Source organism: Micropterus salmoides, unplaced genomic scaffold, assembly GCF_014851395.1.
Source record: "Micropterus salmoides isolate LMB-PRFRI ecotype aquatic unplaced genomic scaffold, ASM1485139v1 Ms_hic_scaffold_2, whole genome shotgun sequence".
Lineage (NCBI taxonomy): Eukaryota > Metazoa > Chordata > Actinopteri > Centrarchiformes > Centrarchidae > Micropterus > Micropterus salmoides.
The window spans coordinates 19,566,406-19,590,373 of NW_024041150.1; the positions used below are offsets into that span (position 1 = coordinate 19,566,406).

Consider the following 23,968-nt stretch of genomic DNA (forward strand, 5'->3'; position numbering starts at 1 on the left):
CATTATTGCATGTTACTAACACAACTTCTCCCCTTTCTGGTTGTCTTGTGCTTTCTCGTCTCTCTCCTCCTATCACTTCCTGCAGGTTTTCTGGCTCTGGAGCTGTGGAGTCTGGAGCTGTGGCTGCGGGTCACCTGCTGCCCCCGTGTTCCTGCTCGACACCCTCTGCTGCAACGACTATTGTTGCTAGTCTTATTGTTATTATTGTTATTATAATCATTAACATTACGATGGTTACCATTAACACTATTATAAATATCTGTACCATTTTTCATTTAGTCTATAGCAACATTACCTTCACTGTGTGTACCTCTGTGTGTATATTGTGTAGGCTGCCTCCCTCCCCTCTCTCTCTCCTTACATTTCTCTCTCCTTACATCTCTCTCTCTCTCTCTCTCACCCCAACCGGTCGAGGCAGATGGCCGCCCACCCTGAGCCATGGTTCTGCTCGAGGTTTCTGCCTCTTAAAAGGAAGTTTTTCCTTGCCTCTGTCGCCTAGTGCTTGCTCTTGGTGGGAACTGTTGGGCTTCTGTAAATAGCATCATAGAGTACGGTCTAGACCTGCTCTTTTATGAAAAGCGCTGTGAGATAACTGTTGTTGTGATTTGGCGCTATATAAATAAAATTGAATTGAATTGAATTGAATTGAATTGAATTGAAATTGAATTGAATTGCCCCATGGGGATAAATAAAGTGTTTTGAAATTGAAAACATTTTTTTTGTTCAATTCTGAGTTATATCTTTAAATTTTTACGGTCAGGTTATCTCTCTATTTTAGCACATTTGCTCTGCAGTTTTTTTGTAAGCTAAATTATCTTTGTATGTGAATACAGTATACACTTCTTTCTGATAATTTAGCTGAAAAAAAACTCTTAAAACAAGCTCCTTTGTAGGGTCACACTGTTATTTAGTTTTATTACTGTCATCAGCGTTAGAAGTACTCGAAAGCCGAAGCTTCAGCTGAGTACCTGAATGCAGCACGAGAGCTCCAGCGATGTAGAGGGAAGGAGAGGAGGAGGAGGGTGGAGGCAGATCGAGGAGAAGCATGAAGAGGATCCCCGGTATCTAAGCTGACTGACGGGGCGAGCATCTCGTCTTCCCTCGCTTGATAGGGCCGACTGGAAGCGGAGGGAGGACAGGATGGAGGAGAGGAAGCAGTTTCTTTGTGGGGTGGTGGAAGGTAAGAGCGGCCGACTTCATAACTGACCTCCTGTCAGATCATGTGATTTTTGCTTTCTTACCCCGGGGAGATGATTTTGAATAGACCAGCGTTTGACCTATATTTTAGCATTGTTTTGTCGCTTACTGTGGATAAAGGAGGGCGTGGGAGTGGTGCTATGTATGAACACTGACGTAGTTAGAATATAATAAGGTCTTTATAACGTGATGTGGTGCAGATCAGCCAGGGTTGAAGTGAAGATCAAAGAGCAGGCGATGAAAAGCACTCAATAATGTCTGACTCTAAGGAAAAGACATGCTTTGGATAATGGCTGGTGGTAGTGATGATGATGATGATGATGCTGATGGTGACAATGATAATGTTGGAAATAGGATGATGTGATGATATTGATAACGGCAATAATGGTGAAGGTGAATATGAGGATTAAGATGGTAATTATGATAATGATGGTAAGACTGTGAGGATGTTTGTTGGGATGACATGACAGTAGTGATGATGATGGAGATGATGATGAGAGAATGAAAGAAAACAATGAAGAAAAGGACAATTTGGGGGCTTAAATGAAAAAACGCCAATGAAGGGTACTGATGATGTTGGTGATGGGAATAATTGTGATGATAGTGATGATGATGATGATGATGATGAACAGGAGGAGATAACAACACTAGCAGTGGTGATAATGCAGGTTACACCTACAGGTTATAACAATGACAATATATTTACGCACACACACTTTTTTACAAAATCTTGGGACCCCTCAAATGTGTTTCTCATTTCCATGTGGTGGTATCCAACTGAGTTAGTAATTGGGTCTGGCTTGGTGGGGAGCACGCCACAGGGCAAATACAGGTGCACATGTCAAACACGCACACCATTAATACACTCTCTGGACGGGCACGCAGGAGAAAACACTCGATTCTGAGTGGATCAGATTTACTTCGCACTTACTGTACACACACACACACACACACACACACACACACACATATTGCAGACTTATTAAAAAGACACAAAGGAGGAAGAGGGACACTGGAGATGCTCCCATTTCTAAAAATAGAAAGTGGTGGAGAGTGTAGCTGGAGATGAATTATGCCTCTGCCAAACACAGAGGGGATGTGACCAAGTAAGCACAGGAGGAGCTTGCATCCTTTTATGTGTCCATACACGCAGTACTGTAGCTGTAATGTCCTCATAGTGTCCAATGTCCTCATAGTGTCCAGGAGCTGATAAATATGCAGTCTTTGATTAATTGCTGCAAAGCTTGGAGCAAAATAACTGTTCAGAGAACCACATGATAAGATATATGCCATGGTGCATATTCAGTGATCACAGTGATTTCCACAAACAATTAATGCATATAATAGTAAACACATCAGTTACAAGTGATTATGTCAGTGATCATGTATATCTGACACTGTAGATTTATAGGAACATGTATGCACCAATTTACTTATTTTTTTTCCTCTGCAGGTTTCTATGGGAGGCCTTGGTCTATGGATCAGAGGAAAGTTCTCTTCCAATGGTAAGTCTGCCACCGCTCTCTTCCACCTGGTGTCTGCAGGGTTGCATGTACTGTGCTGTATGTATGTGAGCACAGGTGTCCGTGATATCTTGTTATCCTGTACACAGGGGATGTCTTTGTGTTGTGTTCTTCTTCTTCACGTGAACAGTGTAAGCTCAGGAGCTACAGACCAGACGCCCGTGGGCTGATTCCAGTTGCACGCCTCTTATTTCAGTGCCAGGCAGAACTGAGAGAAAGAGCAGGCTCATTCTCAGTTCTGAGACTCAGCCATGGACGATAGGACGGGGAGAGAGAGGATCAAAGATGGGATGCAGATCATTTGGTTCCATAGATATTGTTTTAAGCCATGCTAGCGGCAATGTTGGTCTAACAGTCAGTTAGACTGAAAGAGCTCAACTATTGGATGTATTGCCATGAAATTATATGCAGACATTCAGGTGCCCAGTAAAGTCCTATTGACCCCTGGTCCTGATAAATGTTGATCCTTTGACTTTTCCCCTAGTGTCACAATGACGTTCATATTTGTGTGTTTTCTAAAATATATCTACATACTAGATCCTCAAAAGAGTATCCTTTATTCTTCAGATGTAAGAAAATTTCTGAGTCTTGACCTGAAGCGTTGGCCCTTCTGTGTAGAGGTTGTTTCGTTTCAGCAATATACAGGTCTACGCGTTCCTCACTGCTTTGGACGGCATAAACTAGATTGCTTTTCTTGTGTTTGGGCATGCGGTCTTTAGGTTGGACCAGTATCTGTCTTAGCGTGTTTGTGGGTTTAAAAAATCAAACAAACAAATCCATCCATCCATGGATGGGGGCTGGAACCGATCCCAGCTGGCATCGGGTGAAAGGCGGGGTGCACCCTGGACAGGTCGCCAGTCCATTGCAGACAAACAAACAAATATTGAATGTTATTCTTAGGATTGAAAAGTTTTAGATCACAATGTGTCACTTAAATGCTACAATAAAACTTATGAAATTCTGTGGTAAGAAAACTCTGCCATACTCTGCTGCTTTGTTTTGAAGGATGAATGGATGGTGATAGGCTTAGTCTGCATTGTGTGAACTCATTCGGCAAAGGCTTGAATGACATTGACTTATGGAAAAGTCCCACACTCTAGCTTTAAACTAGAATTAGTATAATTATGTCATCTTAATACAGAATATACAGTATGTGTCCTCTTAGCCTTTACAAAGGGAATATCTTTCTGTGCCCATGGCGCTTTATTTAGCAACATATTTTTTCCATGCCAGAGACCTTCACACCAGGGAGCTGTTCAGCACAACCACACTCTCGTTGGTGGCCACAGAGTGCGGAGCGATATCACTGTAGTGCCATAAAAGGCTGTATTTTGCAAGAATCGTGACAACATAAAGATTTTTGACCAAAGCGTATAAAATCAACATTCAACATAATCAAGTGTTCTATCCAGTATAAGCGCTCAATGAAACACTAATCAAATATCAAGGCAGCAGGCTCATGAGCCAAGTCTCTTTCAATCTTCACTAAACAAACCAAGGCAGGTCTTACTGACACTGCCACAACAGTTTTGAACCAACTACTTCCCCAGAGATAAGATGTTTTCACTGCTCTTAAACAAACTGACAAATCATCATAGCACATGGATTGATGATTGATTTTCAAATGATAGATGCTGCTTGATGCATGTAGCCTGTACAGATGCAGCGACTGGCAGCGCTTTGTGAAACAGGCCGTCGCTGTTTTATAGAGGGACTATGAGGATGAATTTGACTTCCAAATCGTTGTCAGTGTAGCAGCAGCCGAATGTGTGGGCTCTAGGTTTATTTATAGATCGTCTGTTTTAGACTCAAGTGTTGGGCAAAATTCATACACTGAGTGTTGCGTAAGTTGGTTTAGAGTAGGGCTGTGGGTGAGTGTACAGTATGTAAATGCATGTGTGTGTATCTGATTCTGCGTTTGAGGGAGGTAGGTTGCAGCTTTGTGGAGGCGACTTATGTACCATCTGTCCAGGAAATGAAGCAGGGTGGGAATGAGAACATAGTCCACCTACAAATGACAAAGAAGGCAAGAGCTGAGAGCGAAATGTTCATATTTTTGTGTGTATGTGTGTGTGTGATACAGATATTGTTTCACTTCTAGTACTATGCTCTATTTCTAATTCAGGAGGTCATTTCCTGTAACAGAGACGGCCATGAAGCCCCACGATCGATACATTGGATCTATTTTCTTGCTGCTTGTTGTTTTTCCATTTTTTCCCCTCTTGACTGTGAAAGAAACCAAAAATCCCACACACTGTAGGTCTCTTGTCTTAACTTCATTTATAATGTTTCATTCCTGAGATCCTAATTGGGTAAAATTAATACATTTTACCAGCGAGTACCAGTACTAACAAAGAATTACACAGACTTCAAATCAAATTGAAATGTGAGCTGCAATGTGAGAACAGATTAATTCATTTGAAAAGCTCTTTTTAAACCTTTACTAAGGCTTTTAGAAATAATATAAAAAGTGACAGTTTGAACTCTGGACAAGAAAATGCCAGATCACCTTTGGACTTGGTAACTGCTCAAAATTAAACATAAAATAAAACATAAATAAATTCTTACAAAGCAACTGTCAAAACTTGATGCATACGCAATTCATTGTGGTGGTGCACTCCAGTAACGTTTTCCCTCCCCATGCCTCCTCTGTCCATGGCTTTCTGTGCCAGGATGCAGCACTGGGGGTTGAACACCTACCTGTATGGCCCAAAAGATGACCTGAAACACAGACTGTTGTGGAGAGAAGTCTATTCTCCTGAAGAGGAGGGTAAGAACATCCCATACACCCATCTATCTATCTGTCAGGTTATCTATTCAACCATTCAGCCACATATTTATGCATCCAAGTTTTCCTACTAAGCTAGACATGTAATATTGAAATCACTTAAAGTGGAACTTCATCAATTTTACACATCAAAGACTATTTAAAGCTGTTAGGGAGAGCTGCTACATATTTGAAAAATGTTGTATAAAGCCTTCTGCGGCTCCAGAGGGAGCTGCATGGAGTCTTTTAAATTGCCTCAAGTGATGTCACTTGAGTCAGGGTCAGTGTGGCTGAAAACTACAAGTTTAAGAAAGAAAAAAAATCTGGGGATTTCAAAAGAAGTGAGCTTAGTAGACCTTTTTGTAGCCTGCTCCTCACCTCTGTTAGAGGCTAGCGGTTACATTAGCTGCTACTAGAATAGCACACGTGAATATCCAACTGAAATGTGGTTTGAGTTGCATTATAGATAATGTAGGCGCCATGGTTTAGGAAGGAAAAAGGCATTGAATAAAACAGACGACATCTCTGGTTCTGCTGCATCAGTGTTTTTTCAAACTGTCCATCACGAGTTTGACATAGTGAATACAATGCTAATTCAATGCCCTCTTAAGTTCTCACGATTTTAAGATAATTTGACCCCAAAGACCTGAACTATATACTGCAGACTGACTGCAGACTAGAGAACCTGCTTCAGATACGCACCAGGGGTGCGTTTCCCATACAATGACGGAAGGATTAAGCTATCTTGGTACGATGCATTGTCAAACTAACGAAGCATGTATGAAGTGTGAAGTATGACCGTTTCCCAAAACTGTCGTACCTTGTTGGTACCACCGTGGTTTGAACTAACTTAGTTTAAACCAACATAGTAGTTCGATCTAACATGTTTCCAGATGTGTTCATCAGACTTTTATAGCAGGGGAAACTGGCAAAACTGACAAAAAGTTGTCATATTATGCCTAAAGACGACAGTTGTGCCCAATATTAAGTGTCATTGTTATGCTGACTTATTATTTTCATATTATAGTCATATATTGGCAATAACAAGAAAACCAACAATTTAAATAATATATAACTGAATATTTTGTTTAGCCTAAATATTTAACTTTTTTATAGCAATAAGAAAAGAAGAAGAAAAAATAAAAACCTATTAGCGATTACAAAACATTCAGTGAAATATGTTTAATCTGGAAATATCTTCAACAGTAACACTACTATAAATGGCTCAGCCGACACTGTTCCATAAGTCTTCAGAATAGCTCAGTGCAATAGATGGGGGAGATTGGGGAGGTTTTCTATTGAGACAGACACGGGTTCAAATCCCATGAATGTCTTTGTCTTAATGGCAGATCAGGGATTGATTCATTACAGTACTTCAATGAATTGTATGCTCTCTTCTTATATATGTTCATAATGAAGCCTAGAGGACACCCATCTTCCTCATAGGCCTAAAAATGTACACACATACACATGAAGGGAATATTAAAAGTCCGGTCTTTTTCATGCTCTGCTTTGTCCTTTTACCTTTGGGTGACTTATATTGTTTTGAACAGATGGGTAATCTGTGAGAAATCACCTGCAGAAATGATGCAACCCTGCCCATGACACAACAAACACTACATTTAAAAGTACTTTTACAACTGTATTTTCAAAAAACTTGAAATATGTTTTAACAGCAAGATTATCGAACATTCCTTGCCTACTCACGATATTGCAACCAACCCCGACTGCATCCTTCTGACATAGCACCTTGAACTAAGCTTCTAACCACAGGTCAGGAGCTGTAGTTCGAACTATACCACTTAAAGACAATGTTTGCGACAATGTTTACCAACGTAGTTACTTCCATAGTTCGAGCTTGGGTTTTGGGAAATGGTTGCGTCGCAACTGGATAGTTCCAACAACATAAGTTGCTACCGTAGTTAGCAACGGTGCTTTTGGGAAACGTACCCCAGAACAGCCCTCGGAAATTCTGTCTTCAATCGGGCAGAAAATTCATTGTCCCAAATATGAAATTGCCTTTTTGACATTTATTTGTCCATTTATTCTTCATTACCACCCTAAAGGTGTCAGCAGTTTTTTGTTGCTCATTCTTTTATTTTATAGTACCTTGAAGACTGTAGACGTTAATATGGAGGCCTGGTGATTTAAAGCCAAGCTGAGTTCATAAGAGATATAAAATTCAGATAAGATACATACATATGATATGAAGAGTCTGGTGTTGTTTAAACATCTGTAATCATAGTTTAAAAGTGTTTGCAAACACTGGACAGTGTGTCTAAACTAGATATACTAGATTTTTCCTCTACTCTCCACCTCTCAGGTCAGCTGCGTACTCTCATAGCGGAAGCCCAGTTGAGAGGCCTGAAGTTTGTTTACGCCCTCTCTCCTGGTCAGGACATCGTCTTCTCTTCTTCCTGTGATCTGACACTACTCAAGCGCAAGCTGAGACAGGTATATGAAACTGTAAGGTACTACAACACTACAGGAATGTAACTTTTTGTACTTTTTTTGAGTCTGTCTCTCTTTCTCTCATCTCATCTCTCTCTCCAGGTATCAGACCTGGGTTGCCAGGCTTTCGCCATTCTGTTTGATGACATCGATCATTCCATGTGTCAGGCCGACAGCGAGGCCTTTTCTTCATTCGCCCATGCTCAGGTCACTGTAACCAATGAGATGTATCGGTTCTTGGGGGAACCGCCTGTCTTCCTATTCTGCCCAACAGGTGGGAGTGCTGAAATATTTTTGGTCTACAGAACCTTATAAAACTTGAAATGGGCAGTTTAAAAATATGAAATATACCTCTCTTTCTCTCTCCCTGTAGAGTACTGTGGTTCTCTGTGTTCTCCCAGTATATCAAAGTCTCCCTACCTGCAGACTGTTGGAGAGGACCTGCTGCCCGACATAACTGTGATATGGACAGGTGAGACAAAAACACATGTAAGCATATAATATTAAAAGTTAATTGATAAAAACTTTAAACGTCTTCTTCACTACACTGTATAAAGTGGCTCCATTCTGACAGACATAAATCTTACTGTCTTTAAGTACTGACAATAAAAGCAATACGTTTCTGAGGTAGAAAAATTAAAACAAGCAACACAATTCAAAAAATGAACTCAAAGATGGAAGGTGATGCCCGTACATGTGTGAATTTACTGTACTTACATATACTTAAATATTTTTTGGTCTTTGGAGGAGGTTGTGTGTTGATTCTGTGCCTGCACTTATTTGCGTGGCAGTGTCATGTTTCACAAATTTTTATCACTTGAAAATTTCAGATTAAATTGTGAGCTCTACAGGGCTCTTACATTGTTCACAATTATGATGTTTGTTTGAACTAGTGAAACGTGTCAAAATTTAGGCCGCATTCAGACCAGGAAAGTCTGCTAGTTCAGTTGCTTTGGTCAGGAACAAATATAATGCTGATTGTTTGTTTGGTGTGGTTCACTTTTACTCTGAATGACAGAACTGAATGAGAATTTGTTAACAAAAACACATGTGTGCTGAGGTCAGAAATTCTAGAGCAGGGGAAAATCAGGAAGCTTTCGATTCACAAACCCAACTATACTACATAAGCTCCGGCAGAGGGAGCATGCTCTTATGTGCGTCCACCATGGCATGCTAACGTGCACTGACTATGAGAACCTGTTAACTTCCAAAAATGCACAGTGCTTTCTGCAGCTGGGTCAGATCGGGCCCTGTTCACACCTTAAATGCAGTGAGCATTTTGCAAATTTAGTGGCAAATTTGTTCCCCTGGCTTGCAAACTTTTAAACAGCTCTGGCATTGTTTTCTTTGGACTAAACATTTGTGTAGTTTAGTTTATTGCATATTTATAGCCACCCTTTTGTGATGGACTTGGACTGTCCAACTTTCTGAGAACTTTTCACTGTGAGAAATTTACGGAGACAGTAACATAGTTGTTGTGGTTTATTTATTTCTTATGCAACAGTCCAGAAGGACTATCTGATCAATAGCATCTTGTGAAACCTGATCCTCCACCTGGTCAGAGAAAACATTCTGTCACTGCAGCAATCAGTTTGTTTAGTAATGCTACAGTGGCGTCTCGATGCATGCATACCTTATGGTTATCAGATCTCAACAACCATCTTCACATGCAGAGAAGCAAAACTTTACATTTTGAGAATTGTTTCACTTTTGATTGATAAAGTCTTCAGTAGTGTGGAAGAGGTCAGACATACTTTTTCTAGTGGACTCAATGAGGTCTTTCGATGAATGTACAGATTTTGATGTTTTTTTCTTTCTTTTCAGGTGTAAGAAAAACAAAATTAAAAGGGCAAGCTTTCCAAAGTTCAAATACACTGATTGGTCTGAAAGTGTCTTAGGAATAGAAAGGCGAACAACTTCGACAGCATGCCCTGTTTGTTTTAGGATTAATTTTAAAATCTTATTGATAACTTTTTCCATGGCCTGGCTCCAGATTATATTTTACATCTTTTAACTCCTTATGAACATTTGTGTAGTTTTAGATCTTTGGGCAGGGGTCTCCTGTCTCTCAGGTCCCAGAGGCTCTGGAATGACCTGCCCAAGGAAATTAGGTTGTCTGAGTCAGTGTTTTTTAAAAACACACTTTTATCGGAAAGCATTTCCTTCCGTTTATTTTACTGATTTTCTTCTCGTTTTATCTCCTCTGATATCCTGCGTAGTAAATGTTTTATTTTAATGTTATATCTCTTTTATCCTGTTTTTATTTTGCTCTCAGGTATTTCATCACTCATTGTGGTATTTGATTTCATCTCTCTTTCTGTGTGGCTTTTGTGAAACACTTTGTACTTTGTAAGTGCTCTATAAATAAAGTTTATTATTATTATTATTATAGTCTCCTGTTGTCTCACTCCTGTTTTCTTAAACCTTGCAACCTTTAGGCTTCCACTTGTCAACTTTTTCCTTTCACTCCACAGGCAGTAAGGTCATCTCTAGGAAACTGTCTGTAGACTGCCTGGCTGAGGTCGAGGCTGTCCTCCAGCGACCCCCACTCATCTGGGACAACCTGCATGCTAATGACTATGACTCTAGACGTCTCTTCCTGGGGCCTTTTAAGGGCCGAGAGCCTCAGCTGAGGAGACAGCTGAGAGGCCTGTTACTCAACCCCAACTGCGAGTTTGAAGCCAACTACATCCCTCTCCATTCGCTGGGAAGCTGGTACAGAGCTGGAGAAGAGGAGAAGAAAGGTGAGGAGATCAGCGGAGGGAAGGATGGAGCAGAAAGGCAAGAGGATTAATGAGCAGTTGGAAGGAAGGTGATGTCTCGGGTTAATAAACTAAAATTGGCTCTGCCAGACCAGAGCCATGTACAGTTAGTCCCATTGCTTCCTGGAGAAATGTTGAATCAGCCAGCGTTGCTTAGCAACTAAAACAATTAGGCAGAAATTTTGTGTGATATTAATTAACAAATAAATTAACTTAACTAGCTCCATCTGTTGTCCTGGCTAAATTTACACAGAATATAAATAGTTCACTTTTACTGAATTGCACAATTCACCACTTTCATCAGTCTTCATCTGCTCTCACAGCAAAGTGGTAATATTTACAGAAATTGTTTATAGATAATAGTCTTTTTCACACAGAGTGTATATATTCCTTAATTATTCCATCACGCTAATGTGACGTTTAGTTTGTATTCATTGCATTTAATTTACTGTGACAGAGAAATACACAAGAACACCAACAGAGAGAGAAAGAGGAAACAAGGGAGTTGGATGGAAAAAATGTAGAAGGGAGAACCTCTGTAGTGTATGTTGTCCTAAAGACCGCGCAGGGAGAGGTGGTGATGGAGGAAGAAATGAGAAGAGAGGAAGGTTCCTCTGTGGAGGAGAAGCAAGGAGAAACGTGCTTTAAAGGAGGTTATGATAAAAGAGATGAAGAGCAGGCTGAAGCCTGTGAGGTGGTTGGAGATGGAAGAGGAATTTTAATGATTACATGGGAGGGAGGAGGATGAGCTGTTGGCATTATGTGAAGTAATTACAGGATTCAGGAACCAACTTTTGGTTTGAGTGGGGTCCAACGTTGACTAAAATAATATAAAACAGGAACCATGTCTATTTTGTGGAGTTGGAATTCTAGGTTAGAGTTAGGATCAGAGTTGGGATTAGACATGTAATACAATTTCTATATTTAGCATTTAAGTATTGAGCTGAAGTAGATGTTATGCTAGTTTTTAAATTTTCCTCGTTTATGTTATTGAGTTTGTCATATTTAATACTGCGAATTGCATCCACCCCCCTATCCAAGCGAGTTGTATAGCTACGGTGCCTGAGACAGGACAAAGATGTCATCTATGGGATGGCAGAGAGTTGCCAGTCAAGAAATGAGGTTTCTTTAGATAGATATATTAAGAAATTATATTTACTTAATTATTCAGTAAAACCATATGTTTTTTTGGAATATTATTGGTATTTGTTCATTAATAAACAACAGCCACTTCAAGAAATGAAGTGCTACAGGATGTTTCATACTCCTGTAATACAGTATTTTACAACTTGGTTGGCTCATCTGCACTAACATACCAGGGAAAATGACATCTCACATCTCAAACACTGTCACATCTAGTGCATCAAGTATGATCACTGACAGATAACAGAACAATGTAAGCCTCACTGTTTCTGCACCACAGTCCATTATAAACCACATAATACATGAAGTTTACAAAGGCATAGTCAAGTGAGGATCAAGGCTCCTCTCCATTGGCTTAATTCGATAAGCAATCTGCAAATCTTACCAAAATATATTTTTTAAATTTATTAACATACAACAGAAATACAAAGTAGTACTATCAACCATAAGTTCAGCTTGTGGTAAAACGGTGCAATGTTTTTAATGGACATTTTGCATGTGAAAGTGATGACGAAACGCGCTCTGTAGCTCTGTTTGTCCGCTGTCGGCTATTGTAGAAACATGACGACAAAATACGGCGATCTCCATAGAAGGGGGTGCCCGCGGTTATGTAGATAAAAATGGCTCATTCTAAGGTAATAAAAACATAATGGTTCATTATGTAAGGTCTTTACACACCACTGAAAGCATAGTTATGGTTCTTATATTGCATTTCTGTCAATTGATCCTCAGAAATATTACACACTGAACGTGCATTCTCCAAAAAGAGACCTAATATTGCAGTATTTCCAAGTATAGTAGGTTATGTTTGCAAAGAAATGTAATATAAAACAGCAATTGCAAATGCTGTGTTTTAGTGTTCAGTGTCCTGTAAAAAGGAGTAAAAATGTATTTTTATCAATTCAGTTCATCCACTGATAGTAGCTTCAACAGACCAGCAAACACAAGATAAGTTGTGTTCTGGAAAAGGTGTGCATCTTCTTTTCAAGTCATGCATAATATTGCAGATAAAATGGTATGTGTGGTTTGTGCGGGTCGGTTTGACCTGGAATGCAGTGAGTGATTATGTAAAGGAATTAGTGAGCGTTTTCCGCACTGTGTATTGTATGAATAGGAGCAATTTAGTATCTGAATATAAAATAAAACAATGTTGTATGTGCTGTAGATGAGGAGTGTGAATACTGTCCAGATAGAGCTCTGTCTGCTGCACTACGTGATTGGATGGAGGAACTCAACCAACCACTACAAGCAGGTAAAACATTATGATTTGGTGCTAACCTCGACAACCCAGCTGTGATCTAACGTTAACATAGCTATCCTTATCCTCTTCACATGTTTGCTAATAACTTTTTTTTAAGGTGGATGACCACACCGACTGCTTATATGCAGTGGTGTTCATGAGAGACAGAGGGAGCGAATGAGCAAGTGAGACAAGGTGCTGAGCGAATATGTGCTCTGCAATCAAATACGATTTTAAAGAGACCTAGTAAAAATATCAATATGGGGTGGTCGGCGTTTGTGCAGGCCACCACAAATAATCAGTGTATGGGAAACACTGGGGGGGAGTGGGGAGGGGGGGACAATTGTTCTTGGGCACGGTGCAAGGCAACCGGGCCTAGTGTAAGTACGCCCTTTAAGACTTTACTTGTACAGTTGCTGCCATGACCTTTGAGTGGACCAGTGAAGTCAATTTACCTTACCTGGATTATTTCAGTGCACTGTTGGCCGCAAACTGAAATTTTCAAGGTTGCGCAATAAAAAGCCTATGTTTTTTTTAAAATTACAGGTCGGCAGAGCACACGATCAGACCAACGTTCCTCTGCTCCAACATCTCTCTGTAAAACACCTGACAGATCCGACTGCAGAGGAACCTCTGCTGTGGCCAGACTTCCTGTTTTCCCCCTGAACTCCAGCTCACCCCCATCGTCACCCACTAAGGTCAAGGAAGGGAAGGAGGGACAAGAGGGGGAGAAGAAGAGGTCAAACCAGCCTAATCAACCCAATCAACAACCTCCAGGATCCAGGCCTGGAGCACCTTCAGGCGGATTCAGGGGACAGAAGGCCCAGGGTCGGGGACTCTGTGGTGGGAAGGGCCTACTAAGTGAGTCCCAGGTGCGACTGCTGGTTGGTCTTCATTATCTGCCCCATGAGCATGGCCCGTCTGCCCAGAAACTGCTGCAGGACCTGACCTGGTTGAAAGAAAACTGCCACCTGGTCAGCGCTAACAACAAGAAGGCACCGCCTCAGAAGGTCAGTGTGGGTTTTGTGTAGGATTCTTGTTGGTGATGATTGGTGAATATGGTTGATAAGAAGTATATGTGCGTGTGTCCTCAGATTGATGAGTGGCGCGGTCGGGCCTCTGGATTCCTGTCCCTGTGTGAAGACATAGCACAGCTCCACTGCAGCGTGGTGGGCGGAGCCAATAGGGCTGTGCTGTATGATCTTTATCCTTATGTGTGGGACCTGAGGAACACGGCTCTGGTGGCTAAAGCATTCATATGCTGGCTGGGTGAGTCCAAAGAGTAACAGAGACAGTAAACTATACTTAGGGGACATGGGCAAAACATCCCAACATGTACAGCAGATAGTATCTCATGTGTACCAGAAATTTTCTTAAGCACACTCACAAGATACTATCCTATGCAAACAAGATACTATCCTATGCAAACAAGATACTATCTTATGCAAACAAGATACTATCTCAGTTTTCAGTTTCTCATGCGCACCCACATGATATTATCTGGTGCGCACTACATACTTTCTTGTGAGTCTGTGCCTTTCTTTGACACAGCTTTGAAATGGTTTCCCACACACTGTAGCGCATGCGTTATTGTGAGCATTTGCCTCATCAAATCAGGGATCATACACAATCCTTAGATTGACAGTGCCATGAACTACCGACTGAGCTTACCTGGCACACTGGCAAACAGTCTTAAATTATCCTTTGACTATGTGCTGGCCCACCATCTAATGGCTTAAAAAAAAATCAGCCTGATGCCAAAATTACTTTCCAACCCCTGCTTTGGGGGCTCTGTAACTATGGGAATAGAGAATAATATAATGTGTTTTACTTTATTGTACAACTGTATACTGTGCTGTTACTATTGTCATACTGTCTAGACTACTAATACTACAGTATAGGTACTATACTGTATTATGCTATGTATTTAGTGCATATCATAACTTATTTTAAAGTATAGCTAACCAGAAGTAGACTATAGTACCCTGTAATACGCTGTGTATTATTATAGTACAATATTATATATATAATATATACAATATACAATGCAGTACCATACTATACAAAGCTATAGCATAGGATAACATAGCCTATAGTATAGTTGATTATAGCTTAGCATAGCCTAGTATACCATAGTATACCAGTATGTACTGTAGTATGCTATTGTATTCTATCTTGTAATACACTTTAACACAATAATAATAATACTAATAATAATAATCTTTATTTGTAGAGCACTTTTCAAAAACAAGTTACAAAGTGCTTTAACAAGTGTAAAGACAATAATACCCAAGAGACAATAATACAAAAACAATACAAGATAAAAGCAAGAAAACATTGAAAAGACTATAATACAGATAAATATAAAATTAGTAAAATACAATAAAAATAAAAGGGATAAAATAAAGTCAAATAAGATCGGGAAAAGCTCTCCTATAAAAGTATGTTTTAAGAAGGGACTTAAAAGAGTTCACTGACTCAGCCGACCTGATTTCCTCGGGAAGGCTGTTCCAGAGCCTCGGGGCCCTGACAGCAAACGCTCTGTCCCCTTTAGTTTTCAGTCGAGACTCTGGAACAGACAACAGACCTCTGCCCGAGGATCTCAAGGTACGTGCTATATAGTCTACTATGGTAAACGTACACCATATTACATTATAGTATACTGCTAGTTTGCTGTACGAAATGTATAGTATAGTAGTATCGTGTTGTCTAGTATAGTATAGTATGGCATGGTATGGTATAGCATACCAGTAGTATGCCACTGTATGCTATACAATCTTCTTATTATTTATTTTACTGTACTATAATATATACTATAATCTAACCCCACTAAATCACCTATCTTACTCAGATGGACGAGTTTTAAGTGACAGCTCCACCCTGGGAACCTGGAGGAACTGCTTCCAGTGTGAGTGGCATGACCTTTTCTTGGTGAAATAGCTAACAAATAACTTAATCTAAAGTAAAATCAGTCTGACATTAATATTTAAAGTTTATTTAACTGTGTGAACATTTTCCACCTGCTTTCGTTGGCCCACATGATGTCACCAGACTGCAATTTGGTTCTTGTCTGTGGTAGGGTGTGGGAAGACCACAGGGGCAGACCTACTTGGAGTGGAGTCAGAGCCATGGGTGTTCAAAGGAGGCGTGTCTGGAGAGGTGCAGGTAGGTGTAAAACATTTTCCATGAATTTTGTAAAAATTTCCTGTTTTTCTTGTGTATGTGTGCATGCTTGTATGCTTAAATTCTTATATGTGACATTCAAGTTCATTCCTTTCCTAACTGTGTTTGTTCCGGTGTGTGTGTGTGTGTATGTGGTTTGAAGATGCTTCTCCCAATAGGAAACAGCAGTGAAATCTTCACTCATCCTCCTCCTCTCTTCCCTACCTCTCGTCTCTATAACATTAGGCCCTACCACAGCAAGGACAAGGTAGGAGAAGGCACACCCACACGTGTAATTGTTTCACACATACAGTAATAACGGGATGATTCATGGAATATCATGGAAGTCAAAGACGTGTTTCTTTACAGCTACAGTATACAGAATCACTGCATCAAAAACCACACTATTTACCTCTTTAGAAAAACAACTTGGAAACAAAACCATGAAAGGTGAAAGTAAAAATAATTAAATGATAAAAATGGCAGTGATGTAAATGCATGTGAATTGAAACCATTTACCATTCATCACCAGCTGTCACTTATTGTTTACCGCATATAATTTTTGTTTCTTCCGCCCTAACTGTCAAAAAACCACGCCCACTGACTAACTGATTGCCTTTTTGGCTCTCAAAATGCTGGCCTCTGAGGACGTTGGAGTTGGAGCCGAGCTGACCCTAGACTAAGGCTAAAAAGCTATGGCTATATGCTACATGTGTGGTTGGTAGCAAGTGGTTGAATCGTTGTTTTATACAGTCTATATGAACATTACCAGCTTACACTAGAGGTAAGTAGGGCTGGACCTGAATATGTGAATATTCGATCGTTGGGTACCCATTCAATTTTCAATTTTGGGAGTTGAATATTGATTTTTTCCCTTGACGCCTGACTTCCGCCCACAGCAGTGAACTTAACTCCTGTTCACATCAAAGGGAAAACAAAATGAAGCTCACAGCTGTGTGGGAGCACTTTAAACTGACTGATGACAATGGCAGTGTGGCAGTTATGGGGTTTAAGAACATTTAGTAGGCGATTTAAAAGTTAAAAGCAAACTTTACATAATAACGAGTTGTTACTTTCCCGCTACTGGAAGCAGTGCTCATCCCATCTGCTCTCCCTGGACTCCCTGGTCCAGTTAAAATATTCCCGTAACCTGCTCAACTGGACTCTCAGCTACAGCTCCCTCCTGCACTGCACTGCTGCCACCAACCTGGTTCTGCAGCATCTAGTCTTCCAGTCTGCTCTTCCCCGGCTCAATTTCCGATCACTTCCACACCGCAATAAATATTCCTCTTTTATCTAGCTCCAGTCTCCTCCCACTCGTAGTCCTGCACTTCGGACTACTAGCCTAGCCGAGAGAAAAGTTAAACACAACCATTTGGTAATAATAATGGGCTGTTATTATATAGCCTACATGTAAATAAAAAACAAAGCGCTCTGTCTCTTTTTTTCTCTCTCTCTCTCTCACACATGCACACACAGACAGTGAACGCCATTTGTTATCTCTCCCCCGTCAGGTTTCTCCCTCACTCATGTCATTACCAGAACTTTTTGGGCATTCATCCTTCTGTTGTTCTGCTTTAATCTATGAAATACATAGCTGTATCTCCTGCTCACAGCTGGCGCAATGCAACGTAAAAGACAATTATGTATCTGTTATTGAGACTGCACAACACAAGGTTTAATGCTTCAACGTTTTTTAATATATAAATGTGATAATTTCCAACACTAGGTTTTGTCTAGACTTGAAGTCAGAACTGTCATTTTATTTTTCATAACGTTAATAAGTTAGTGTTAGATTCCTATTAGATTACGTATGATGGTCAACATTTACACACTGAAACATATGGACTAATATACAAAGGCATGAAACCGTAGCCATCTCTTAAAACAATAATATGTTTATATTGTTTCTGTTAATTTGTGTGTTCACGTGTGTAGGTGGAGCTGTATCGGATGGTGCGCCAACTCCACCTGAGGACTCAGGGTGGCCAAGATTCCAGTGCTACTCACCCAGATGTCATAGGAGACAGGTGTGTGTTAAAGAGAGAGAGAAAGAAAGGAGACAGAGGAATCTTTTGCATTGTAAAAAAAATCCACAATGGACATACTATATCGTATGAGAACACTAAAGTGACATCTTTTTTGAATAGTAATGTCTTTTCATTTCCATAGATGTCTCGGACCGTGCTTGGCATTGTGCCCCGAGTACAGCTTCATCTTGGAGGATGAACTAGGTGTGTGCGGCTGTGTGTTGGGCATCTTGGATGTTCGCTCCTTTGCCAAGCGGTGCCACGCCAGCTGGCTGCCTGCCATGAGGGACAAATACCCACCCAAAGGGGGCAACACACACCCCAACACACAGGTGAATAGGTGGAGCAGAAGTCATTAAAAATCCCTTTTTTAACCATAGCTGTGCAGTTACTCTGAAGGGCCATGTTACACACGCAGACGCACACCTGTGTTACTGATGCATGTAGTGTAACAGTGATGTGGTTGTAAACAGCAAGAATAGATAGTAGTTGGGGGTAGGGGTGAGCTATGGATGACCTAAGCGGCCATCCATTCAAACATTTTATTTACTCTGTTTTCCCTTGATAACGGGATCATTTTCTTGTGATCTCGAGATAACACGATAGCTTAGTACATTTTTTTAGTGTTCCTGGTTAGCTTGTTGGCAGAACGCAGGATATTCTATTTAAGGGTTTTGTGTTTGATCTCCACATTATCTCCATTATCCTCTTCAACAAAGTTCAAATGAAGAGACTCACAATAAAGAATCCATCGACCTGTGGATATTTCCCCAGCATCCCCGGGCAGAGGAAATTCCTGTGCTTCTCATTCAGGGGACTCAAATCTCACATTCAGTACACCTCTGAAATAGCCAGGAAAGGGTGAGAGATTGTTGGATGTGGACCAATCGCTTAGACATTCATGCTTTATTGTGAAGCAGTCTCATTTCATCTTTAAAGACTACCAACTGAGCTGTCCAGCTTAAATTATCCTAAAAGAACTTACTTGCCAACCCCTGTATTAGACTATGATTTTGTTATTTTATCCAAGGAACAGGTCAGTCTTTTCAGACATATTGAATAATTTTAGATATGTATTAGAGCACTTACTTTAGCGTATGTTTGTTAAAACTGAGAGGAGATAACAGCTTGGCTGTAGTTGCTGTTTCCCATCGTGACAAACATTTCAGTGATCAGGCAGAGATCCAAAGAGAGTCAGGGGTGAGCAACAGGGACAATCAGCCTCTGACATCTGTGGAGGATTTATCTGCCCACTCTGTGCGTCATGATACACACTGACAGTCCTACTTTGGATGACATCATTCACACTGCAGCCACAGGTGTATGAAGTTAGAAAATGTTTTGCAGTTGAGGGACTTATTTATCTAAGTTGAATTAGCTGAACAGTTAACAAACATTTTTAGTCCTCTGTCGTCTAGCTGACTCTGCTTTGATATATATTTTTATGACTTTTTTTTTTATGAAAAACTGCTTACCAATTTCCCAGACAGGAAGTACATTAAACTAATCACACAGGTTTTACACAAAATAAAAGTAGTGGATACAGCAGAGACTCTTTTGATACAAGACATTGCATGTGGACATTTGAATACATGATGATGATTAGTCTTTGTACAGTCTGTCTGTATATAACTGTGTGCTTAGGTTGCTGGGTAACTTGAAAAAACCCTGTCCTTGTGAGTTTGTGGATGCAGTCAGTCCAACATGGCACATTATTATCATCTAGTGGCAGCTGTTGGAAATTACAACAACACCCTTTTCCACCATCCTCCATAAAACAAGCACTCTAAAGAAAAATGTCCACCACTCACCAGTCTTTTAAGCTGAATAGGACAAAATGAACTTCCAGAACTTAACCTATCAGCAACGCATTGTGAGAATGCCCTTGTGTCTCTGTTTTCCTCTGTGCAGGACTTGATCACGCTGATGGAGGAGGACCAGGGAGAGTACCCAGACTCTCTCCTGTATCACTTCCCCTCTCAGCTGCGACTGGATGCCCTGCCTGAGTTGGTAGACATCAGCGTCAGCCGCACGCTGCTCACCGCCCTCCTCACAGCACTCAAGGCCAACGGTAAAGACAGGGTGTCGAGTCATTATATGAGTGTCTGCGTGTCTTATTTGCTCTGAACGTAGGAAATGGAATGCTAAAAGTACAGTCAGCCAATGCCATTCACATACCTCTGCTAAGTGTGTGAATACCCTTTCAGGAGGACTATCTTGAAGATTTTAGCATTGGTGCTCACCAGCTCAAGGCTGAAGAGCAGAAAAATATGGAGGGTTGTAGTTGTGTCGTAATACCACTTATCATACTCCATTAGTGCGGGCAGTGTCAGTCTGCCAGTAGATAGTTTCATATATTTTTTATTTTTTATTTGCCTGACTGCTGATATTAATTCTGAATGCTACAATTCCGCAGCTGGAGAACAAGATCTTCATTTTACGGTCTTGAAAAAACATAACGTGTTACGACCATTTCTTTTCTGTGTGCGTAGGTTCTCAGGGTGTGTTCTGCGAGGTGCAGCCGACAGACCGTCAGAGGCTGGAGTTCTTGACAAAACTGGGCTTCCTGGAGATCCTCAGAGGAGAAGCCAGGAGCAGAGAGGGAGTGGTGCTGGGCAGGCTGCTCTGAACACAGACACTCACACATAAACACTCATGGTCACTCACATATACACACCACAAGAAACATGTAAAGACACACTGCACCCATCCAGTAGATATACACTTACACACAGAGAAATATGTTTGAAACACAGTGCAGCAGACGGTTAAGCTTTGCATTCTCTCCATCCAGAGAGAAAACCTTTTTTAAGGAACAATTCTGGATTCCTTTGAGACTGTGTGGCAGTAATGGGGATAAACCCAGAGATTTGTGAGAGATTTACAAAATCTAAAATAAGCTTGGATTTTAAACCTTCAGCAGAGCTATGCTAATCATTCTCAGATCCCACCCCTGGCTATGGATTACAAGAAGTTAAAAGGAAATCAACAACAGAATAGTTTGAGATGTGAGCAGAGCAGTAGATCTCAGCAGCTACAACTTTTCCTCTGTGGCACGCAGCATTTGCACATGTGTAACTTTTCTGTTAAAGGGGCTATTATCAATATTCTACCAAATACATTACCAAAAACAGAGAGTCAATGTTGCATTTCCCGAGGTAGCCACAAAAACGACTTAAAATGCATGATAATGTTGCTCTGTACTCGCTGGATGTGTAAGTAAACTGTTTGCTAACACGTTCTCTGCATCATCTATATAAGGTAATAATATGTTCGCAATGTGTTCACAGCTTGGTGGCAAAAAATAATTGCGTTCTTCCACATTCAAGTGAAAATATGAGAATAAACAGATATACAGCAGGCACATTTTTGAGCCACTGGTGCTGTGGCATGTAGGATCATAATTCATTAAATACTCACTTGAAAAATGGATGGAGTTAAACTATATAGAACTTATATTAATATAAAAGAGAAGAATTAAAAAAGGGACCATAGGGATACTTTTGGTACTTTTGGCAAGTACTGGAGTCTTTGATGATAGCTGGACTGGCTTCAAGGATCTGCCCTGGTGAAGTGTCCTTAAGCAAGGCACTAAATCCTTATAAGCCTCAGAGCTAACTGTTCTGAGCTGACCTCACCTCTGACCTACCTGGAGAGGGGCAAATGTTAAACCCAAAAAACCAAAGTGTAAAAAGCACACATTGTAGGTGGACTGTGTTAGCTTTGGAAAGAAACAGACAAGCTAAGCTAACTACCTGCTGGCTTCATCTACATATTTAACATTTAGACATGAGAGTGGTATTGATCTTCTCATCTAACTCTACGAATAAACGTATTTTCCAATATGGCTTTTCCTTTAAGATGACATAAAATGTCCCCGTCCTGTAAACAACCTGGTTTAAGCTGCTACAGTCGATCTTGTGCTCTGCTCCATCTGTGTTAGTTCATAAATGATGACTTTTTGTCTTAACAGTTAGGATGTTGTGTTCTAGCTCGTGTCCTGGTGGTTAAATAGAGTCTGCCAACACCAGACTGGACCCAGGCACAAGCGTCACTGTTTACACTTGGTTTAGATGAATGTTTACATGCATGAACAACAAAATTTTGCGTAGCTGAACACAACATAGGAGTACATGTATACTGACATCGACACATACATACATTTATAATTTCAGTGGAATGCTCCAACATGGCGACATTAATGAATATTTTTTATTGGACTTTTCTCAGCCATTATAGCTATAAGGTCTTAGGAGAAACCATGACAACAAAATGCAAGTGCATGCTAAAATTCATCAGATAAAAAACAAGTTATATATTCAGCTTCCTGTGCATGACAACAATCATGCAGACAGATAAGATACATTAAACACAAACACACTTATCTGAAGTTTACACTTGGTTCTATTGGATGTAATAGATACCGCTCCGTCATTTTACTGTCGGACACTGTATGTGTGGTACGAGTATGTATGATGTATGTGTGGGTACTTTGTACATGGTGTGTGTGTGTGTGTAAGTGTGTGAAAACATACTAATTAGGACAAGTGTCAATCCGCCTTTATTCTGATTCATAATGCACACAAGTATACAGGCAGACACGCGCACGTGCACACACTCGCACAGTCATGCAAAGAAGCACAACGGCACTCGCAATCAAATCTTCAACTGAAAGTACGTAGAATTACGAATGTTCGTTTTTTTTGTAATGCAGCTTAAAAAGTACTGTTTGTTTGTGCAAGTATTTATATTTCTACTTTTTTTTCTTATTATGCTTGATAAATCACAGACTGAGAGGCACTTCTGTATGTTTCTTCTTGTTACCATCCTCATCACCATTGTCTGTGAGGTGGTTTGTGAACGAAAGAATTTAGGCCCAAAAAATTAATAAAAAGAAATAAATAAAAGCACTGAGCTATAAATGCATGATATAAAGAAACATTTTAGAAAAGACGTCATTGTTTGTGGCAGAATGTCACTTCATCTGTCCTGTATGGAAAGAAGAAAATAATGTTTTCAATAATATTTTAATATGTATTTATTTTTATCTTTAGACTGGGGTGTAGTTTGTGTGTGAATGTGGACATGTGTGCGTTTGGAAATTAGATGTTGATGGGCAATATACATCAAAAAATGCACACAGGCAACATGAAGCACTGTGAAAAAAGACAGTCTAATCATGAACCACATCAAAACATCTCCACCTTTTCATTTAAGAGGATTTGATAATAATAATGTGAATAGTAATAATAATTCTTCAATGATTCAAACAGTTGACTTGAACATCCTGGCTTAAGCACCTGACAGCTCCGTCCATTTCAGAAAAACATTTCCTGTTGTCTGTGTGTACTCATTGTTTCCCTGTCTGCCTGTATTGAGGTACATGTACAGTCTGTTTTTACAATGAGTCCCAATGGAGTGCGATGTAATTTGTCTATGCAGGGTCATGAAGGGGATAAAATATAATTACCATTGAATTCAGTCTGTGTTTTCATCAATGATAACAGTTAAACTGTCATTTTAACAACGAATGATTTTAATAAACTGACTTGTTGATTTCATGCCTATTAATAAAATAAGTTGTTCTTTTCCTTTAAATTGGCCGTTTCTTTGGATTCTTTACTTTTCTTAGTGAAAACAGATGCACAGGACACAAACACGTACTGCTTTAACACAGGTGGCAAAACCGTGGA

At 40.2% G+C, this 23,968-nt stretch overlaps 1 protein-coding gene across 3 annotated transcripts; it reads left to right on the forward strand.

The window, feature by feature from the left end:
• Nucleotides 1–794: 794 nt before the first annotated feature.
• LOC119912245 (protein O-GlcNAcase-like) lies at nucleotides 795–23,873 on the forward strand. 3 transcript variants are annotated; one of them, XM_038731335.1, is made up of 17 exons: nucleotides 798–1,180; nucleotides 2,651–2,702; nucleotides 5,393–5,490; nucleotides 7,811–7,941; nucleotides 8,041–8,212; nucleotides 8,312–8,410; nucleotides 10,413–10,682; nucleotides 13,009–13,095; nucleotides 13,630–14,093; nucleotides 14,178–14,352; nucleotides 15,935–15,991; nucleotides 16,163–16,248; nucleotides 16,409–16,513; nucleotides 18,184–18,275; nucleotides 18,418–18,607; nucleotides 20,187–20,346; nucleotides 20,768–23,873. In XM_038731335.1, exons 1-17 carry the CDS (start codon nucleotides 1,141–1,143, stop codon nucleotides 20,902–20,904), a joined length of 2,415 nt encoding a protein of 804 aa, XP_038587263.1. In that variant the 5' UTR covers nucleotides 798–1,140; the 3' UTR covers nucleotides 20,905–23,873. The 3 variants fall into 3 exon arrangements, with proteins under 3 accessions (XP_038587265.1, XP_038587264.1, XP_038587263.1); XM_038731336.1 differs by lacking the exon at nucleotides 5,393–5,490 and having other exon boundaries at nucleotides 796–1,180; XM_038731337.1 differs by lacking the exons at nucleotides 2,651–2,702; nucleotides 5,393–5,490 and having other exon boundaries at nucleotides 795–1,180.
• Nucleotides 23,874–23,968: the final 95 nt, after the last annotated feature.

Coding starts and splice junctions, on each gene's coding strand:
- LOC119912245 (XM_038731335.1), top strand. CDS start 1,141: ATGGAGGAGAGGAAGCAGTTTCTTTGTGGGGTGGTGGAAG. Junction 8,411..10,412: donor CATAACTGTGATATGGACAG/GTGAGACAAAAA, acceptor TTCACTCCACAG/GCAGTAAGGTCATCTCTAGG. Junction 16,249..16,408: donor GCGTGTCTGGAGAGGTGCAG/GTAGGTGTAAAA, acceptor TGTGGTTTGAAG/ATGCTTCTCCCAATAGGAAA.